The sequence below is a fragment of the Halichoerus grypus genome, chromosome 10 (assembly GCF_964656455.1).
Source record: "Halichoerus grypus chromosome 10, mHalGry1.hap1.1, whole genome shotgun sequence".
Taxonomy (NCBI): Eukaryota; Metazoa; Chordata; class Mammalia; order Carnivora; family Phocidae; genus Halichoerus; species Halichoerus grypus.
Genome location: NC_135721.1, coordinates 109,607,885 through 109,625,862, shown reverse-complemented (window position 1 = coordinate 109,625,862; position 17,978 = coordinate 109,607,885). Strand labels below are relative to the sequence as shown.

Below are 17,978 nucleotides of genomic sequence, written 5' to 3'. Positions count from 1 at the left end.
TTCTGAGGTCCGCTACAGTCCTGCGTCCACCCCCACGAAGGCCCAGAAGTGCCCTCCGCCCGCTCTCAGCCTCGGCACCCCCAGCCAAGGACCCCGGCTCACAGTGGACTTGCAGGGCGGTGGGCCGGGAGCTGCGGGTGCCCTGGGCGTCCTGGACCTGGCAGGAGTAGGCACCCGCGTGAGCCCGTGTGGCCGCCGGGAACGAGAGGGCGGCGGCTGGCCCCTCCTGCAGCCAATGGGCATTGTGGTACCAGGCATAGAGCGCGGGTGGGCGGGCAGCAGGGTCTTCACAGGTCACTGTGACGGGGGTCCCCTCGGCCACAGCGGCGGATGGAGCCAGGGTCACCTGCACACCTGTCCCAGGGAGACCAGGGTCAGCGAGGCCCAGCCAGATACCACAGCCGCTCCCTCCTCCCCTGCTGGGCTTGGCCCGGGCCGGCCTCACCCTCTAGCCGCAGCTCCACGGAGGCATTGGCCTGGCCCAGAGGACTGTGGGCGGAGCAGCTGTAGAGACCCTCGTCGCTGGGCCCGGGCTCCCACAACTCCAGGCGCAGGGCGTTGGGGACAGAGGCTGTGGTCGAGGAGGCCAGGAGGCGGCCAGCGCGGCTGAGGGCCAGCTGGGCGGGCGGGCGGCTGTCCACGGTGCACAATACCTGGGCCAGCCGTCCGCCGCGGCTCTCTAGGAGGTAGGTCAGGCGCAGGCTGCGGGGTGCGTCTACAGGGACACCAAAGGAAACGGTTCAGAGACCGCAACGAGGAGGCCAGTTGGCAGGTGGCCTTCAAACCAGGAGGGCCCTGGCTCCCCATCCCACGGGCCCCCCATTGCCCAATCTGGGGCCATGCTCCTCTGCCCAGGAAGAACCTATCCCCTCTGACCCCTGACTCAGCCCTCCTTGTCCCGGGCTTCATCGAATGGATGGGGACTGAGTTCCTGGGTTGGACATCTCTGGGGCTCTGGCCATGCCCTTGATCCCTGTGGGCTGCCGTCATTCCTTTTTGCCCCACCCTGCATCCAACCAAACTCACAGAGGACATCCAGAGTGACAAGTCTGGAGAGGTGGGGTGCCTGGCCCGGAGTCAGCACCCCACAGCGGTAGGAGGCAGCATCCGTGACTGTGACGTTGGGCAGAAGGATGGAGTGGGCACCTGGGCGTTGCTGCCCATCCCGGTACCACGTGTAGGTGAGCTGGGTCAAGTTGGCGGTCCACACGAGGCAGGTCAAGTTCACCAACTGCCCCTCCCGCACGACGGCCCTGGGCCACACCTGCACGCTCACAGCTGGGGAGGGAGGAGGGCACGGGGACACCAGTGAGACTGTGAAGCTGTGTAAAGCAAGCCACTTGTCTCCATGAGGGAGGGAAGCCCCTCAGCCTCTGGGAGGCACAGGTGGCCCACCCTTACTGGGGGCTCGAGGTCAAGCTTGGGAAACAGCTCACCATCTCTTAGGTGGTCCCAAGCAGGGTTCTGCAGGGCCCCCGGGTGCCCTGAGCCCTCCCTGACCCTAGTGGGCACATGGGAGAACGCAAGCCTCCCTGACCTGTGGTGTTTTCTCCTTGAACACCCCCCTCTATTTCTGATTAGCTTTATCCACTGGACGTCCAGGCAAACATCTGTTTCTAAAAAAGGCTCTTCCATAAGAGCCAAGTCTGGAGTCGATTGCCCTAAAGGAGGCTGGGAACGGAGACTGTCCTTATGTTCAGCCCGCCTTCCTGTGCCTCAGGCTTCCAGAACCCTCTCCAGTCTCCTCTCTTCTCTTAAAGGAGCCACCCATGCACACACTCACACCCTCACACTGACCCTGGGCATCGAAGGTGGCAGAGGCTGAGGCCTGGCCCAAGGTGTTGTTGGCCTGGCAGGTGTAGACGCCCTCATCCTCCAGCACTGCACCGTGGATCTCCAGGCGTAGCCTGCTGGGGGCCACAGCCACCTGCAGCCGGGGAGAGCTGCTTGCCAGCTCCCCTGCACCTTGTAGGGTGGAGGCCACGAGGTGGTCCCCGTGGAGCAGTCGTAGGTGGGCTGGAGGGTCACTGTTCACACGGCACAGGAGGAGGCCCAGTCGCCCAGGGCCTGTGTCCATCAGGGTGGTGAGCGTGGCCTGGCGAGGGGCATCTACAGGAGCGGGGAGTGGTCAGGGCCCCTGGTCCCTCATCTAGTGCTCTCTCATGGAGGCGGTGCCCAGGGCCTGGGCTCCCCCAGCCCCTCCTCCCGCTGTGCCCTTGTTTCCTTCACCCCCCAAGAAACATGGACAGGATGAAAACTTACAGGACACGTGGAGGCTGACAGGGGCGGCCAGGCTCATGGTGGCTGAGCCTGGAGCCTGGGCCTGGCAATGGTAGGCCCCAGCTTGGCTCAGAGTAATGGCTGCGAAGCGGAGCGTGGCCGAGTTCGACTCCGGGAGGGGCTGGCCATCCTGATACCAGAGGTATGAGGTCCCTTCCAGGACCCCTGTGGGCACCTGGCAGCTCAAGACCACGGTCTGGCCCTCCTGGAGCTCGGGTGATGGTGACACCTGGACCCAGGCTCCTGCAGGGAGAAACCGAGAGCAGGTGAGGGCCCTCCCCCACACCCTCCCCCCCAGCCTGGGGCTGTGTGTGTGTCCACACCAGGGCCCCAGTCCTATGTCCTGGAGCCACAGCCCCCCTACCAGACCACCACCAAGGGCCCCGCTTCAGCTCCACGCCTCCTCCTGTCCTGCTCCCAACTCCCCTGCACTGGGTCTGTCCTGGCCTTTACCACCCACCAACTCAAGCTACAGTTTCGCTCTGTCAGTCATATCTCACCTACCAGAAGGCCCAGCTTATGTGACCTCTAACCCCGTGTCAGGGACAGCGCCTGCACAAGCTAGCTCCTGACAGATGCTGGTTTGACCCCATAAAGCACTGAAATGGGAAGGGTTTAGGTCATACTAAGGGCCATTGTCCTGATAGTGAGCTGGACCCAGCGTGGATGACCCAAGGCTTGGAGGGGAAGCTAGTCACCATGTGGTCTTGAGTCCTCCCCAGCTCAGCTCCGCACCCAGGCTCCGAGTCATGAGAGCCCAAGAACTGGGGCTGTGTGTGCCTGGGTGGCTCAGTCATTGAGCGTCTGCCTTCGGCTCAGGTCAGGATCCCAGGGTCCTGGGATCGAGCCCCGCATCATCGGGCTCCCTGCTCAGCGGGGAGCCTGCTTCTCCCTCTCCCTCTGCCTGCTGCTCTGCCTACTTGTGCTCTCTCTCTATCTCTCTGTCCAGTAAATAAAAAAATCTTTTGGGCGCCTGGGTGGCTCAGATGGTTAAACGTCTGCCTTCGGCTCAGGTCATGATCCCAGGGTCCTGGGATCGAGTCCCGCATCGGGCTCCCTGCTCAGCGGGGAGCCTGCTTCTCCCTCTGCCTCTCTCTCTCTCTCTGTCTCTCATGAATAAATAAATAAAATAAAATCTTAAAAAAAAAAATCTTTTAAAAAAGTGGGGGGGCGCCTGGGTGGCTCAGTTCTTAAGCATCTGCCTTCAGCTCGGTCATGATCCCAAGGTCCTGGGATCGAGCCCCGCATCGGGCTCCCTGCTCAGCAGGGAGCCTGCTTCTCCCTCTCCCACTCCCCCTGCTCGTATTCCCTCTCTCGCTGTGTCTCTCTCTGTCAAATAAATCAATAAAATCTTTTAAAAAAATTCTTGTTGTATAACAAAATTGTATTACTATAAAAGAAGTTTCTGCAAGTGCTCCAAGCAAGCCAGCCACGCCGGGCGATAGCCACGGCCTTCTAGTGGTTGCCACAGCGATTACAGGGGAAAATATCTAGCTGGAGGCCAAGGGAGGCTTGCTGGCTGGCTAGAAACTCCCCTAACCATGGCTGAAAAAGACTCACATCTCTACCCAAAATCCACATGACCCAGCCCAAAGCCTGGCTAGAGCAGCCCCCAGGGCATGTGGGCCTACCCACATAGAGAACTGACACTCACCTCGGACCTGAAAGAAGAGGGAGGTATTGGTGGATCCGAGGTCGTTGGTGGCCTCACAGCGGTAGCTTCCAGAGTCCCCAAGGCTCAAGTCTCGGACCTCTAGCTGCAGGGAGTTGGCTGTGGCTTTGACCTGGAGGCGGCCATGGAATGGGAGCAGGGGCCCCAGGCTGGTGGCCAGGAGGCGCTCCCCGTGGAACAGGGCCAGCCGGGCCACGGGCCGACTGTCCACAGTGCAGATGAACACAGCCACGTGGCCCTGGCCCACGTCCAGGAGGGCTGACAGCTTTGGAGGGTCTGGGGGATCTGCAGACAGGACGGAGCTCAGGCCACCGCCCCCTGCCCCCAGTCTGGCTCACCCCAGTGCTACAGCCGCACTCTACGCCCCTCCCCCTCCACACACACAGTCCAGGCCTGCCCTTGCCCATGCCCAAGCCATGCTCTGCGCCCCCCACGGCCTTCCCCCCCTCACTGAGCACCCCCTCACCCTCCCAGTACCCAACCCTGCCCTGGCCCATCACCCACAGAGCACACTCAGGACCACCGGGGCGGAGAGCTGGGCCCCGGCCTCGGCGAGGATGCCGCAGGCATAGAGGGCAGCATCCGATCTGGCCACGGGCAGCAGCGTCACGGTCTCCAGGGGGCCCTGGGCCCACAGCGCCCCATTCCGGAACCAGGAGAAGTTGGCAGGGCCGCAGGCTCCCCGGCTCACACTGCAAGTCAGGTTGGCCCCGTTGCCCTCCTGCAGCGTGTGCGACGGGGTGATGACCAGGACGGTGGCTGGCGAGCAGACAGCACAGGCCACCTGAGACAGGCCTCACCTTGACCGCCTCCCCCCTGGGGTGGGGGCCCAGCCTCCCAGCCTGGATGGAGCAGGCAGGAAGGCAATGCCCCGGGGTGCCCACGGGGCAGGGGAGAAAAGCAACTCCCACTGCCCAACGGAGGTGGTTTCGCCCGATAGACCCGCCTTGGAGCGGGGGTGTGGGGGGTGCTGCGGGGTCCCGCGTACCAGCCCCTGACCCTGAGCCGCCCGCTCCCCCCGCTGACTCACCCTGGGCATCGAAGGTTGCAGAGGTGGAGGCGTTGCCCAGGGCGTTGCTGGCCTCACACAGGTACACACCCTCATCCTCCAGCACCGGCTCACCAATCTCCACACGCAGCAGGTTGGTGGCTCTGGTGACCCTTAGGCGCCGGGAACAGCCCCCACAGCCCAGTGGCAGGGAAGAGGCCACAACATGGTCCCCGTGGAGCAGCCGCAGCTGGGCTGGGGGGTTGCTGTCCACACGGCACAAGAGGAGCCCTTGACGTCTAACCCCATCTCCGGCAGCATCGGGCTCCAGCTGGGCAGTGAACGTGGGCAGGCGTGGGGCATCTGTAGGGAGGGAGAGCATAGGCGTTCATCCCATGGCCTCCACCAGGTTTCTCCCGGTCCACTCAAAGCTGGCTAGGTTCCCACAACACACCAAACAAAGGCATGTGCCCAGGGTTGCCGTAAACAGCTGTGTAGGCTGTGCACTGCACAAGGACAACCAAACCAACGTAGGAGGAATTCAGCCCGTGCCCCTCGTGCTCAGCTGTGCTCTAGTGCTATACTGAGTCCTCCCCGAGGAAGGAATGCCATTTTCTAGCTTGGACAAGGGCATCGGATGGGCTAGTGTAACGTCGCGTGCTTCGGGCACACTGAGGGTTAGCCCCTCAGGCTAATATGGAGCATCCACCCTTGACAGGACACAGTCCCTGTGCTGAGAGGTTCTGCCTTCGTGGCTATGGGAGCCTGCGAGGGCACAGCCGACGGGTGTGTACACATATACGGGAGTATGGTGTCCTAGGGCCCTGCTCAGGACAGAGCTTGGACATGGCGCCCGTGGTGCATTTGAGGCTAGAAGCAGAGGGCCCTAAACGGGCTGGGGTTGGGGGTGGGATGTGGGGAGGCAGGGAAAGTCCCCGGCTTGTTCCCCACATTTCAGCCCTGGGCAGACTGCTCTCTGGTGCCTTCCTGACCTAGACCCCCGGGCAGGGCAGTGGCAGGAGGGCCCGAGGGAGGTGGAGGTGGCTGGTGGGCTCCAGTGGCCTGACCCTCCCCACGGCGGGCAGGGGCTGGTGGGACGACTACTCACAGAGCACAGTGAGGATGGCAGGTGAGGAGGGGCCACTGGCACTGTGGCCATCCTTGGCCTGACAGTAGTAAGAGCCGGCGTCGGTGCTGGAGGCCGCCGAGAGCTGAAGGCTGCTGCTGGAACCCTCGAGAAGCAGGGCTCCGTTCCGGTACCAGGAGAAGCGGATGTCAGGCGATGGGCTCAGACCGGTCTTGCAGCTCAGTGTTACCCCTTGCCCTTCTACCACCTCTGCTGCGGGGCTGATGAGGAGGTGGACCACTGGCAGAAGAGGGAGTAGGAGAGGCTCAGGTCCCCTGCACACCGGCAGCTCCATGCCACCGGCTGCAGGAAGACCTCCAGGGTTCTCCTCTCCCCACATGACTGTAGGTAGGTCTGGACTCCATGGCATCAGCTCCATGAACCCCTTGATAATCAGGAGGGTTTGTCCTTGAATGCCAGTTCTGATCTATTGGTAGTAGCTGGCTGCAGCATGGTCGAGAAGGATTGTGAGCCAGAGCTCAAGCTTCCATCGAAAACCCGGCTCGATTGATTAGCTCTGCAGGCCACGGCCTCAGGAGGAGGAAATGGCAGCACAGGCGCCGAGGTATGGATGACCGTGCTTTTCTATTCTTCCTCCTGCATCTGACTCCTAGCGCAGAGCCTGCCCCAAACGTTTGGTAAATAAAAAACAAATGGATATGAAGGACCCTTCAAGTTCGGAGTCCGAATGTGCACGAAAGGAATAATGCAACCTGTCATGTTTCCCTTTTGCCTTGACTTCAGGAACCTCCCAGGTCGGGATGACTGTATAGTCCAGATCTTTGATGTGATGTTTTTTTACCAACCAGCTTGTTCATCCCCTCAGCCAAGTCCTCTGGACTCCTGGGAGGAAGGCCAGAGCAGGTGTCCTCCTCAGGGTCCCTTCACCAGCCCCTCGTGCCAGTCTTACCTTTGGCATGGAAGTCCAAGGTCGACGATGAATTCCCAAGGGTGTTGGTGGCTGAGCATGTGTATTCCCCACTGTCAGCTGGCCCCAGGTCTCGGATCTCCAGGTTCAGGGAGTTGGGGGTGGAGAAGACACTGAAGCGTGAGCTGTGGTCCCCCTCCCCGGGGGTGGAGGCCAGGATGAGGCCATTGTGTGACAGCACCAGGGTGGCCAGAGGCTCGCTGATCACCGAGCAGTGGAGGATGCCCACCAGCCCCTCCTGTGTCTCCAGGAAGGCAGTTAGCTCCGGGACAAGGGGCGGGTCTGTATGGAGATGAAGAGGTGCCGGTCACCCTCAGACCAGGGCAATCCCGGATCCCCCTTTATAGGCTATGATCCTGCACCTCCTTTGTTCCACAATGCCCCGCCCGTGAAGGGAGCAAGCCCAGAGCTCCCGAGGGCCGGTTGAATACCCTTATCCCTGAGTGGGGCAAATCACTTTGTCTTCTCAGTCAATAGCTGTGGCAACTCTGTGAGTGGGGGTCAGGGGCCCCACTTTGAAGATGGGAAAACTGGTGAGACACCTGGCAGTGGACAGCACCTCATCCAAGCGATCAGGGTGAAAAACTACCAGCAATGGGACAGACTGACATTATGTGCCTCCTGATGGGACGCAGCAAGACGGACACAGCATCACACCCGCGCTGTTGCTGTCCGGGGGCACAGGCTCAGTCTATGCAAATCAGACAAACGCAAACGGAGGGACACCCGCACAACAACTGGCCTGTACTCTTCACGTTTCAATGTCAAAAAAGACAAGGAAAGTGGTGCCTGGGTGGCTCAGTCCTTTAAGCATCTGCCTTTGGCTCAGGTCATGATCCCAGGGTCCTGGGATCGAGCCCCGTGTTGGGCTCCCTGCTCAGCGGGGAGCCTGCTTCTCCCTCTCCCTCTGCCACTTCCTCTGCTTGTGCTCTCTCTCCCTCTCAAATGAATAAATAAAATCTTAAAAAAACACACACACACACACAAGGAAAGACGGAGGAACTGTCTCAGATTAAAGGAGAATAAAAAGACGTGACAAATGAATGCAATGCAGGATCGTGGCTTGGATCCTGGTTTTGGTTCAGGTCATGATCTCACAGTTGTGGGATTGAGCCCGGCGTCTGCTCCATGCTCAGTGGGGAGTCTGCTTCAGATTCTCTCTCTCTCTCTCCCTCTGCCCCTCCCTGCTCTCTCTCTCACTCAAATGAATAAATAAAATCTTAAAAAAAAAGAGAGAGAGAGAGAGAGACTAACTTCTATATGATTCCAACTATTTGACATTCTGGAAAAGGCAAAATTTTTTTGCCTGTGGTTGCCAGGCACTCAACAGATAACTAAGTGTAGGACAGGGGATTTTGGGGGCAGTGAAACTATTCTGTATGATACTGTAATGATGAATACATGATATTATGTAGTTTTCAAAACCTATACATACACAACACAAAGAGTGAACCTTAATGTAAACTAGAGACTTTAGTTAATAATGTATCAATGTTGGTTCAGTAATTGTAACAAACACACAACACTAATCCAAGATGTTAATATAGGGGAAACTGTGCAAGGAAAGCATACATGGGAACTCTGTACTATCTGCTCAATATTTTTGTAAATTTAAAACTATTCTTAAAAAATGAAATCTATTGGGTGGCTCAGTCGGTTAAGCATCCAACTCTTGATTTCAGCTCAAGTCATGATCTCAGGGTGGTGAGACCAAGCCCCTTGTCAGGTTCACACGCTGGGCGTACTTAACATTCTCTCTCTCCCTGTCTCCTTCTGCCCCCCCCCGCCCACGCACACATGCTCTCTCTTTCTCTCTCTAAAAAATAATAATAAATAAAGACAGAGAGCAAATGTACCAAACTGTTAACAAATGAGGAATCTAGGTTAAAGGTATATGGTAATTCTTTGTATTCTTCTTGCAACTTTTTATAAGCTTAACTTGTTCAAAATGAAAAGTAGTCTAAAATAGGAGGAAATTGAGGGGCGCCTGGGTGGCTCAGTCGGTTAAGTGGCTGCCTTTGGCTCAGGTCATGATCCCAGGGTCCTGGGATCGAGTCCCGCATCGGGCTCCCTGCTCGGCGGGGAGCCTGCTTCTCTCTCTCCCTCTGCCTGCCGCTCTGCCTACTTGTGCTCTCTATCTCTCTGTCAAATAAATAAATAAAATCTTAAAAAAAAAAAAATCTTAAAATAGGCCCAGGGAGGTCAAAGCTTGCCCAGAGTTGCAGAGCTGGGATGTGAGCTCAGAGCCCATCAGGCCCAGGCCCCGAACCCTCCTGTGGGGCCCCACCTTCTGACCAGGCTCCGGCAGCATCCAGCGCCCCCTGCCCTGGCCACTTACGGCTGACCACCACGCTGACGGGGCCGGAGCGCTCGCTGCCATAGGCGTTCCGCAACTCGCAGACGTAGAAGCCGGTATTGGCCCTGGTGGCCGAGTGCAGCTGCAGGGTGCGGCTGTGGGCATCCTCCAGCAAGACGTGGTTCTTGTACCAATTGTAGGTCAGCTCACTGGGCGCTTCTCTGGGCGTGTTGCAGGTCAGTGTCACCGTCTGGTTCTCTACGATGGGACCTGTTGGGCTCACCTGGACCTCAGCCGCTGTGGGGGCAGCAGAGGGCCGCTGGGGGATAACCAGCCGACTTCCAGTGCACTGGGGTTATAGCCAATCAGCCTAAATCCCTCACGCTCTGTATCAGGCCCCTTCTGGACAGGCGCTGCATCTCTTTGTCCTGTTTACTGGGCTTCTTGTGACAGCCCACCCTGGCCAGGGAGGTTTGTCTTCTATTTGAGGCAGGGCTAGGACTCCACACCCACGTCCCAGAAGGTGCCTTGGTCTGGCTCCCTTCAGCAACAGTGGCCTGGACCCCTCCCCACCCTCCGGTCAAGACCCAGGCTCCCCGAGGACTCACTGAAGATGTGGAGGCTGATGGGGGGCGAGACCGAAGAGCCCACGCCATTCTCAGCTTGGCAGGTGTAGACACCAGCATCGCCCCAGGTTGCCTGGGACAACCTCAGCATACGACCCTGGACTTGGAGCTGTGTCCCGTCCTTGACCCAGTGCACAGAACTGACCTCGGGGTAGCTGCTGTTCACCTGGCAGGTGAGTACGACCAGATCACCTGGAAGGATGTTCCGCCCTGAGGGGCTAAAAAGGATCTCCACTCCCCGGGGGGCATCTGCAAGGCATGATGGGGGACATCAAGGGAGGGGCCCAGGGAGGGTAGTGGTGCACTTCTCTCCTCTTTCAACACTCTGCCTTAAGGAAGTCCACCCAGGGGGCAGCTGGGTGGCTCAGTCGGTTAAGCGTCTGCCTTCGGCTCAGGTCATGATCCCAGGGTCCTGGGATCGAGCCCCGCATCGGGCTCCCTGCTCAGCGGGAAGCCTGCTTCTCCCTCTCCCACTCCCCCTGCTTGTGTTCCCTCTCTCACTGTGTCTCTCTCTGTCAAATAAATAAATAAAATCTTTAAAAAAAAAAAAAAAAAAAAGGAAGTCCACCCAGGTAATCATCAGGCCCGTCACTTCCCCGGTCAGGACAGGCACTGCGCCCCACCTCTCGAGGAGGTCCTGATGCCTTCCTTCTCCACTGAGGGCCTGATAATGCAGTGCTCGGCCTAGCGTCCAGCCTAATGCCGACTTCTATGGCTTTCTGCCTCGTGACACCGGCCATCGCCCTCTGCTCTATTTGGGAATCATGAGCACCATCCTGCCTGCTTAGGTGGCTTGTGGTAGCTGTTGGCAAGGAACCAAACACTTCATGGAGGGGACCAAAGGCAGAGTCAAATGAGCTCTGAGAATGGTTAGCCCATTTGTAAGGAAGGTGCATACAGAACACCTGCATTTCTAGAAATCTTGTTCCAAAGCCTCTGGCTATGTAAATAGGCTCATAAAAGCTAATATTTTCAAGTGCTTAATCTAGGTAAATATGAAAATAAGAGAAGCTAATATTTTAGAGTGCTCAGTATGTGCCAAGCACTCCTTCAATTTCCATAATAGTTCCTCGAGACCTACGAGTCTCCTTAGCAGAGGAAGATATGATGGGCAAGTAACTTGCCCAACAAGCGAGGGGTGGATCCAGGTGGCCTGATGCCTGTGAACAGCAGTTGCCCTAGAACAGGCTGCCATGTTTTACTGTGATGTGAAGTTGCATAATCAAGTAGAAACTCGGGCTTCCTTCCACCTCCTCTTTGTCATGATCACCATGAGCAGCCTTAGGCAGGAAAGGGGTGAACCCTCTTCCTCCCATACACGGCAGCCTCCAGAGCTGGGCTAAGTCCCAGGGGCCTCACTCCCTGGTCCCCAGTTCTCTGGCTCTTTGTGCCTCCCCTTCTCTGCCCAACCTGGCCTCAGGGACGAGAGGTAGAAGTGAGCCATTTAATGTGGCTTTTAGGGCTTTGCAGTGTCGCTCCCCCTGCCTGACCCTGGAGGTCCAAGTGCGCCTGGCTCTGCCTCAGGGGCGAGGGCTCTGTTTCTACGGGCTGCAGAAGAGATTGGTTTCCGCTGGGGAGCCACAGATGTGTGCTCAGTCCCAAGGGCGCGGCCCCCAGCACACTCACACTGCACTTGGAGGAGAATCTCGCTCCGAGTCTTTTGCTTGGCCACTGAGAGTTCGCAGTGCAGGGTCCGGCCGTGGTCCTGCCAGGACAGGGCCATATGGAGGGTCCCCAGGTGGCTGATGCCTGTGGGCCTGAGATTCTGGAAGCTGGAGGTGACCGAGCGCTTCGGGTCCTGGCCTTGCCACTGCAGGCTGATGTGCTCTTCTGGGCACGCGTAGGGAGTGGAGCAGTTGAAGGAGGCCTCCATGCCCTCGCGAAGGTCCGCCAGCGAGGCAATGGTGGGAGTCTTGGGCGTCTCTGAAGACAACGACCAGAGGCTCAGGACTCCCCTTCACCACACATGAGGCCTCCTGCCCTAGAAAGCCCAGCTGAGGGGTGAGACCTGGGCAGCGTCCTTCAAGAAGAAGGAGAGACTGCTTTCTACCCCCAGCCCCACTTAGGGTGAATGCAAAGGAGATGCAGGGCTGAGGCTAGGCCGGGGCTGGGGTTGGGCTGAGGACCGGGGCTGTGAGCCAATGGGGCAAGGAGCAGCTTGGGAAACCCTTCCAGGCAGTAGCCAGCTCACCCTGCCTCTCACCTGTCACTGTGACCAGAGTGCCTTTGACATCTGACCAGCGATTGCCTTCACTAATCTCAAAACGGAAGTTGTAGGAGCCCGAATCCTCAGGCTGCAGTTCCTTCAGCAGCAGGCTGCACATCTTGTGCTCTGTGTGCCCCAAGAACTGCGCACGGCCACGAAAGTGTGCATCCACCAGCTCCGGGTTCTCCGTGTGGCTTACCACCAGCCGCTTGCCTGAGTAGTCGTAGTACCAGATGGCTGTGATGCCGTGAGTCACTTCCACGTCAGCTGGGAAGCTGAAGACACAGGGGATGATGAGGCAGGACCCCTTCACGCCCTTCACATCCTGGGGACTGGAGACGCTCCATGAGGACAGGCCTAAGGGTGAGGCGAGACAGAGAGGAGAGTGATGAAGACCTGGTATCATGGCAGAGCCCTCAGATCTGCCCCCAGATGAGCCCCCAAACCCTGCCCTGCCCCCAGCAAGGCACCCCTGGAGCAGCCCCTCGGGGGGCCCCTCCCAGCCACTGCCTCCCCGAGCCCTCCTTTGACCTCAGTGGACAAACCTGTGACCAGACCCAGTCCAGTCTGCCCGGGGCCAATGGAGGGCTGGACTCCCCGAGGCCAGGCCCTGCGAGATAGGTGAGGCCGGTGTAGCTTACCTGTTGAGATGGCTGAGACCAGCTGGAGAAGCCAGAACAGGAAGTCCATAGCAGGCTTTATGTTGGTCCTGGTGCCTAAGAAGGTGATGTACGCCTTGTGCGCTGGTTGGGTACACAAGGGCCTCCCAGGGCACCTCAGGGTACCTCAGCCTCAGAGTCTGCTGAGAGTCCAGCCCTGGGTCCCCACATGCTCTGCTGGCCCACCCAGTGAGACGGCCGGGCTGCCAAGGACTCCTAGTGCAGCCGGCAGCAGGGAGCCGGGAGCCCACGTTCCCAGCGGGGACTGCACCCAGGAATACCTTCCCTTGGTGTCATGCCCCAGAAAGCCTTCTGTGTGTCTCTCAGCCTCACCCCAAGTTCTGCTTTCCCAGCCCCTCAATGACACTCCTCGACAGCAGATGAACATCTGTTTCTCCCTTTCCTCCCACTTCCCCACCCCTTCCCCACCACCCAACCCAACAAGAACTAGAGCCCAGAGAGGCCCAGTGACTCACTCCAAGACACCCAGCAAGGATGATGGCTTAAAACTTGTCTCCTTACCACCAGCCTTACCAGCTGTAGGCCATAGTGGGGCTTGACTGAACCCTGACCAAAGTGCTGCCTTTAAGAGCTACTTACATCCCTGAAAGGTCTTCATTCTTACTCCCAGTTCTGCCCCCATTCTCTGCTCCCACACATGCAGCCTGTGGCCAGTCCCATCTACCCATGGGCTCTCCAGCTGACCAGCTCTGCCCCCACCACAAATGATCTTTGCCTGCTGAAACCTTATTCAGTCTTCAAGGTGCAGCTTAAAGGTGGCTTCTAGCTGAAACTTCCCCTGTGGCGTCCCTGGAGCCACCCCACAGCCATCTCTGTGCTTGCCTTGTCCTTGGCAGCTTGTGACCCCTGTTTCCCAGGAGCTGGGACTGAAGACATGTGCCCTGAAGCAATACAGAGCCCCCCAGGCCTTGCAGTAGTGAGCAAGAGAGAGGTGCGGTCCTTGGGGGTCTGGAGTTGGTGGCAGGGCAAGTCTGGGCAGGGGACACAAGCCCCGCACAACACATATCCCACAAACATGAGTTAAATGCCTACTGTATACCATGTACAAGAAGGTGGACTCTCTGCCATCGAGGGGCCCTGCTGGAGATGAGGCTCTAAGGGGTGCCACAGATATGAATCTGAGGGGGAGAAATGCCAGAAACACATATAACTAAAATTATAAAACTGGTAGAAGAAAACATGGGTGAAAATCTCCACGACCCAGGATCAGGCAATGACTTCTCAAGTATGACCACCAAAAGCACAGCAACAAAAGAAAAAAAAATAGACAAATTGGACTTGATCAAAATTTTAAACTTTGGTACACACCGAAGGACACTATCAAGAGAGTGAAAAGACAACCCACAGACTGGGAGAAAATATTTGCAAATCATCTATCTGATAAGAGATTGATATCTAGAACACATAAAGAACTCCTACAACGCAACAAGAACATAAACAAAAAACCCCAAACAACCCAAATTCAAAAAGTGGGGTAAGGACTTCAATACACACTTCTCCGAAGATGATATACAAGTGGCCAATAAGCCCATAAAAAGATGCTCAACATCATGAATCATTAGGGAAATGCAAATTAAAACCACAACCAGCTACCACTTCAAACCCATCAGAATGACTATTAACAAACAAAACCAGAAAATAATAAATGTTGATGAGGACGTGGAGAAATGGGAAGCCCTGTGCACCGCTACTGGGAATGTAAAATGGCACAGCCCCTGTGGAAAATAGCTTGGGGGTTCCTCAAAATTCAGACATAGGGACACCCGGGTGGCAGAGTCGGTGAAGCATCTGCCTTCGGCTCAGGTCATGATCCCGGGGTCCTGGGTTCAAGTCCCATGTCAGGCTCCTTGCTCAGCGGGGAGCCTGCTTCTCCCTCTGCCTGCCGCTCCCCCTGCTTGTGCTCTCTCTCTCTCTCTGACAAATAAATAAATAAAATCTTTAAAAAAAAAAAAGTCAGACATAGATTACCGTGGCATCCAGCAGTTCCACTTCCTAGGTATCGACCCAAAAGATTTTAAAACAGGGCCTCAAACAGATACTTGGACACTCGTGTTCATAGCAGCGTTATTCACAATAGCCAAAAAGTGGAAACAACCCAAGTGCCCATCAACAGATGAATGGATTAAAGAGAGGTGGTTTATCCATACAATAGAATATTATTCAGCCATAAGAAGGAATGAAATTCTGACACGTGTGACAAAATGGGCGAACTCTGAAAACATTATTCTAAGTGAAACCAGCCACATACAAAAGGGCAAATATTGAGTGATTGATTATATGAGGTACCTGGAGTATGCAAGTTCAAAGACACAGAAAGTAGAGTAGAGGTTACAGGGGCAAGGAGGAGGCGTGGAGGAGCGAGTGGAGAGTTCATGTTTAATGAGTGCAGAGTCTCTTTTTTGGATGATGGAAAAATTCCTGGAAATCGACAGTGGTGATGGTTACACAATATTGTGAATGTATTTAATGCCGCTGAACTGAACACTTAAAAAATGGTTAAAACAGCAAGTTTTATGTTAAGTATATTTTACAACATGCATACAAAAATCCATGTTGCCGGGGCGCCTGGGTGGCTCAGTCGGTGAAGTGTCTGCCTTCGGCTCAGGTCATGATCCCAGGGTCCTGAGATCGAGCCCCTCCTTGGGCTCCCTGCTCAGCAGGGAGTCTGCTTCTCCCTCTCCCTCTGCCCCTCCCCACCACTCATGTGCGCTCTCTCCCTCTCTCTCTCAAAAAAAAAAAAAAATACATATATTTGAAAAAACAACAAACAAACAAACACCCATGTTGCCAACTTTGCAATCCTCCCTTGTCCTAAACGCTGACTTGGCAGAGTGAGGGGGCGGGCACGAGGAGGCTGGGAGTGGGGACAGGAAACTCATGACATCTCCCAGCCCACAGCCCACCAGCCACGGGATGGGGCCCAACTGATTCTGGGGGCTACCAGGGGGCACACCTGGTGAGGGGCTGAGCAGGCACCCAGGACCTGCATGGGATCTGAATGGTCCGTCAGGATGACAGTACTTTGCCAAGTGTGAAGGGAGAAGGAACGTCCTTGCAGGGAACGGGGCAAAGGCAAAGGCGGGGGAAGGCCAGGAAGAGCACTGTTTCTCAGGGGACCCAGCAGACAGCTCTGGTCATTTGCTGAGGCCCAGTGGCTCATCCCCAGTTCTTTGGGCTGCTCTAGGCCTGCTCCTCTCCCAGGAGGATGGACCCACAGCCTCTACACCTGGTCCTTGGCCACAGGAGAGGCTCATGCTGGCCCAGGCTGGAGCTATGGCCCGGATGTTGGGCTGAAAGGCAGCCCTGGGCATGTTTGGGGCAGGTGGGCAACAAGGTCAGCTCTGCTATGGCAGGGACATCGGGAAGATAGTGGCAGGTTGGCCCCAGTGCCCCTGCTGTTCCCATTTGGGGCCATGAAAAGGACAATGCTGAAACTACAGAAGGAATGGTGGGATTTTAGACCTACTGACCCCAGAATGGAGCAAAGATTATTGAAACATGTGAGAGGACCCTTTCTAGAACCATCCCAAATCATGTCATGTAGATGTCACTTACACTTAACCGGAGAGGTCACTTACACTGACCCAAGAGGTCAGTCCCACCAGAGTCCAGCTCATTGACTCAACCTGCTCTACCCCAAAGACCACCCTCATCCTAGAGAACTTTCCTGGAAGAAAGAAGGGGCAAGACAGACCCCAGAAAGGAAGACACTTGTCCCTATTTAAAAACCTCCGGGCTACGGGGTAGGTGATCCTAGGACGTGGATTGAGCTTGGTGTACTGGTGTGCGCCTCCTGGTGGTAAAGGGGTGATTTCCCAGTCCTGGGAAAGGGGGTGGGTGTCCTGGGGGACCAGAGCCCCGCAGCCTGGAAACAACCCCTTCCTTAGGCAATGACCTTCTGGGAGAGGATCGCTCCCCAGACCTCAGAAAGTTCCTGAGGCTCATCTTTGTATCTCCAAGTCTTGGGTGCCCTGAAGATAGGGTTTAAATCCCCCACTCCCAGAATTGGTATATGTTGCTTCAGGGTGGGGCCGGGGTGGCCTGGCACGCAGTGGGTGCCTGTTTCTGCTGCCTGTGGAGAACAAGTGGGCGGGTAAAGTCTCTGTGAGACCAAGTGTCCCATGATAACTGGGGAGGGCTGGCTGGACCCTGACCTCTGATCCCAGAGACCAGTCTGGCCTGAGGAAGGAAGGACAGAGGTAGTTTCACTATAGACAGCTATGCAGGGTTCAGTTTCTGTTTCCTAGCACCAGGGCTTCCCCCGTGACTTCCCTACCCAGCTGCAGAAGGAGGGAAATGAGGGGACCCAGCCATCTGGAGTGCTCTGCCCCACAGATAAGAAAACAGGGTACAGGCGGGCAAGTCCAGAGTATATTATCTTCCTAATAGTGGAAAGCCCCCAAAATAAGCCAGACGTTTCACTTGAAAAGCCATACAGCCCATAAATGAAGTTGACTGGCTTTGAAATGGGCAGTAGAGATTTCACACCTCGTTTTTTCAATCTGGCTGTAAGTGGTTAGAGCCCAAGCGCCCCCCACTCCCCAGGCTATCCTAGGTGGTGCTGGGGGTCCTGCTGGCAGGAGGAAGTGATGATGAAGGGAGTGAGCAGGACTGGGCTCCTGTGAGGATGGGTTGAGGGGTGGGTGGCAGCTGGGTGAGCGTGAAGGTGAATCTCAGCCGCAATGTGGGATGGAATTGGGTGGATGCGGAGGGGAGAGTGATGGGTTGGGAGAGGATGAAGGTCGGGGTTGAGGCTGCATGAAGATGACGGAAATGTTTGGGGTGTCACTGAGGGTGAGGGAGGGCTGGAAGGTGTGAGGACTGGGATCGGGGTGTGGGTTGGGGAAGATTTGGGGGTGTGGAAGAGTTCCGGTAATGACTGCAGCTTTGATTAGTGTCTAGGGCTTGGGCACCTACCGCCAACGCCCCCCAGCAAATCTCAGCCAGCCCCTCTCCCAGCCCCCCTCTCACGCTCTGGAAATGGGAGTACCTGCTCCGCAAGGGGAAGGGGCTGCAGGGCTGGTGAACCGCAGGAAGAAAAACAGGAAGGAGGGCCAGGCGCTCGTGGTGCTTGTGGTGCCGGAGGCTTCCCAGGGTTCTGCCACCCCAACAGAGGAGATCCAGCCTTGGAGGCTGCTTCCTCTTTTCCCAAAGCCTCAGCCTGGAGGCTGGTCAG

At 56.8% G+C, this 17,978-nt stretch overlaps 1 protein-coding gene across 1 annotated transcript in view; it reads right to left on the bottom strand.

Moving 5' to 3' along the window:
* Positions 1 to 17,978, bottom strand: part of SIGLEC1 (sialic acid binding Ig like lectin 1) — a 23,407-nt gene extending 5,429 nt beyond the window's left edge. The window contains exons 1-16 of the mRNA XM_036093350.2: positions 17,793 to 17,978; positions 12,764 to 12,838; positions 12,120 to 12,479; positions 11,543 to 11,839; positions 9,899 to 10,165; positions 9,333 to 9,587; positions 6,977 to 7,276; positions 6,049 to 6,306; positions 4,983 to 5,303; positions 4,457 to 4,711; positions 3,935 to 4,237; positions 2,263 to 2,523; positions 1,798 to 2,109; positions 1,027 to 1,278; positions 446 to 715; positions 103 to 354 (exon numbers count right to left, since the gene is read on the bottom strand). Of these exons, the coding sequence (XP_035949243.1) occupies positions 103 to 354; positions 446 to 715; positions 1,027 to 1,278; positions 1,798 to 2,109; positions 2,263 to 2,523; positions 3,935 to 4,237; positions 4,457 to 4,711; positions 4,983 to 5,303; positions 6,049 to 6,306; positions 6,977 to 7,276; positions 9,333 to 9,587; positions 9,899 to 10,165; positions 11,543 to 11,839; positions 12,120 to 12,479; positions 12,764 to 12,812 (4,012 nt within the window). The 5' untranslated portion in view covers positions 12,813 to 12,838; positions 17,793 to 17,978. The remainder of the gene's footprint in view (positions 1 to 102; positions 355 to 445; positions 716 to 1,026; positions 1,279 to 1,797; positions 2,110 to 2,262; positions 2,524 to 3,934; positions 4,238 to 4,456; positions 4,712 to 4,982; positions 5,304 to 6,048; positions 6,307 to 6,976; positions 7,277 to 9,332; positions 9,588 to 9,898; positions 10,166 to 11,542; positions 11,840 to 12,119; positions 12,480 to 12,763; positions 12,839 to 17,792) is intronic.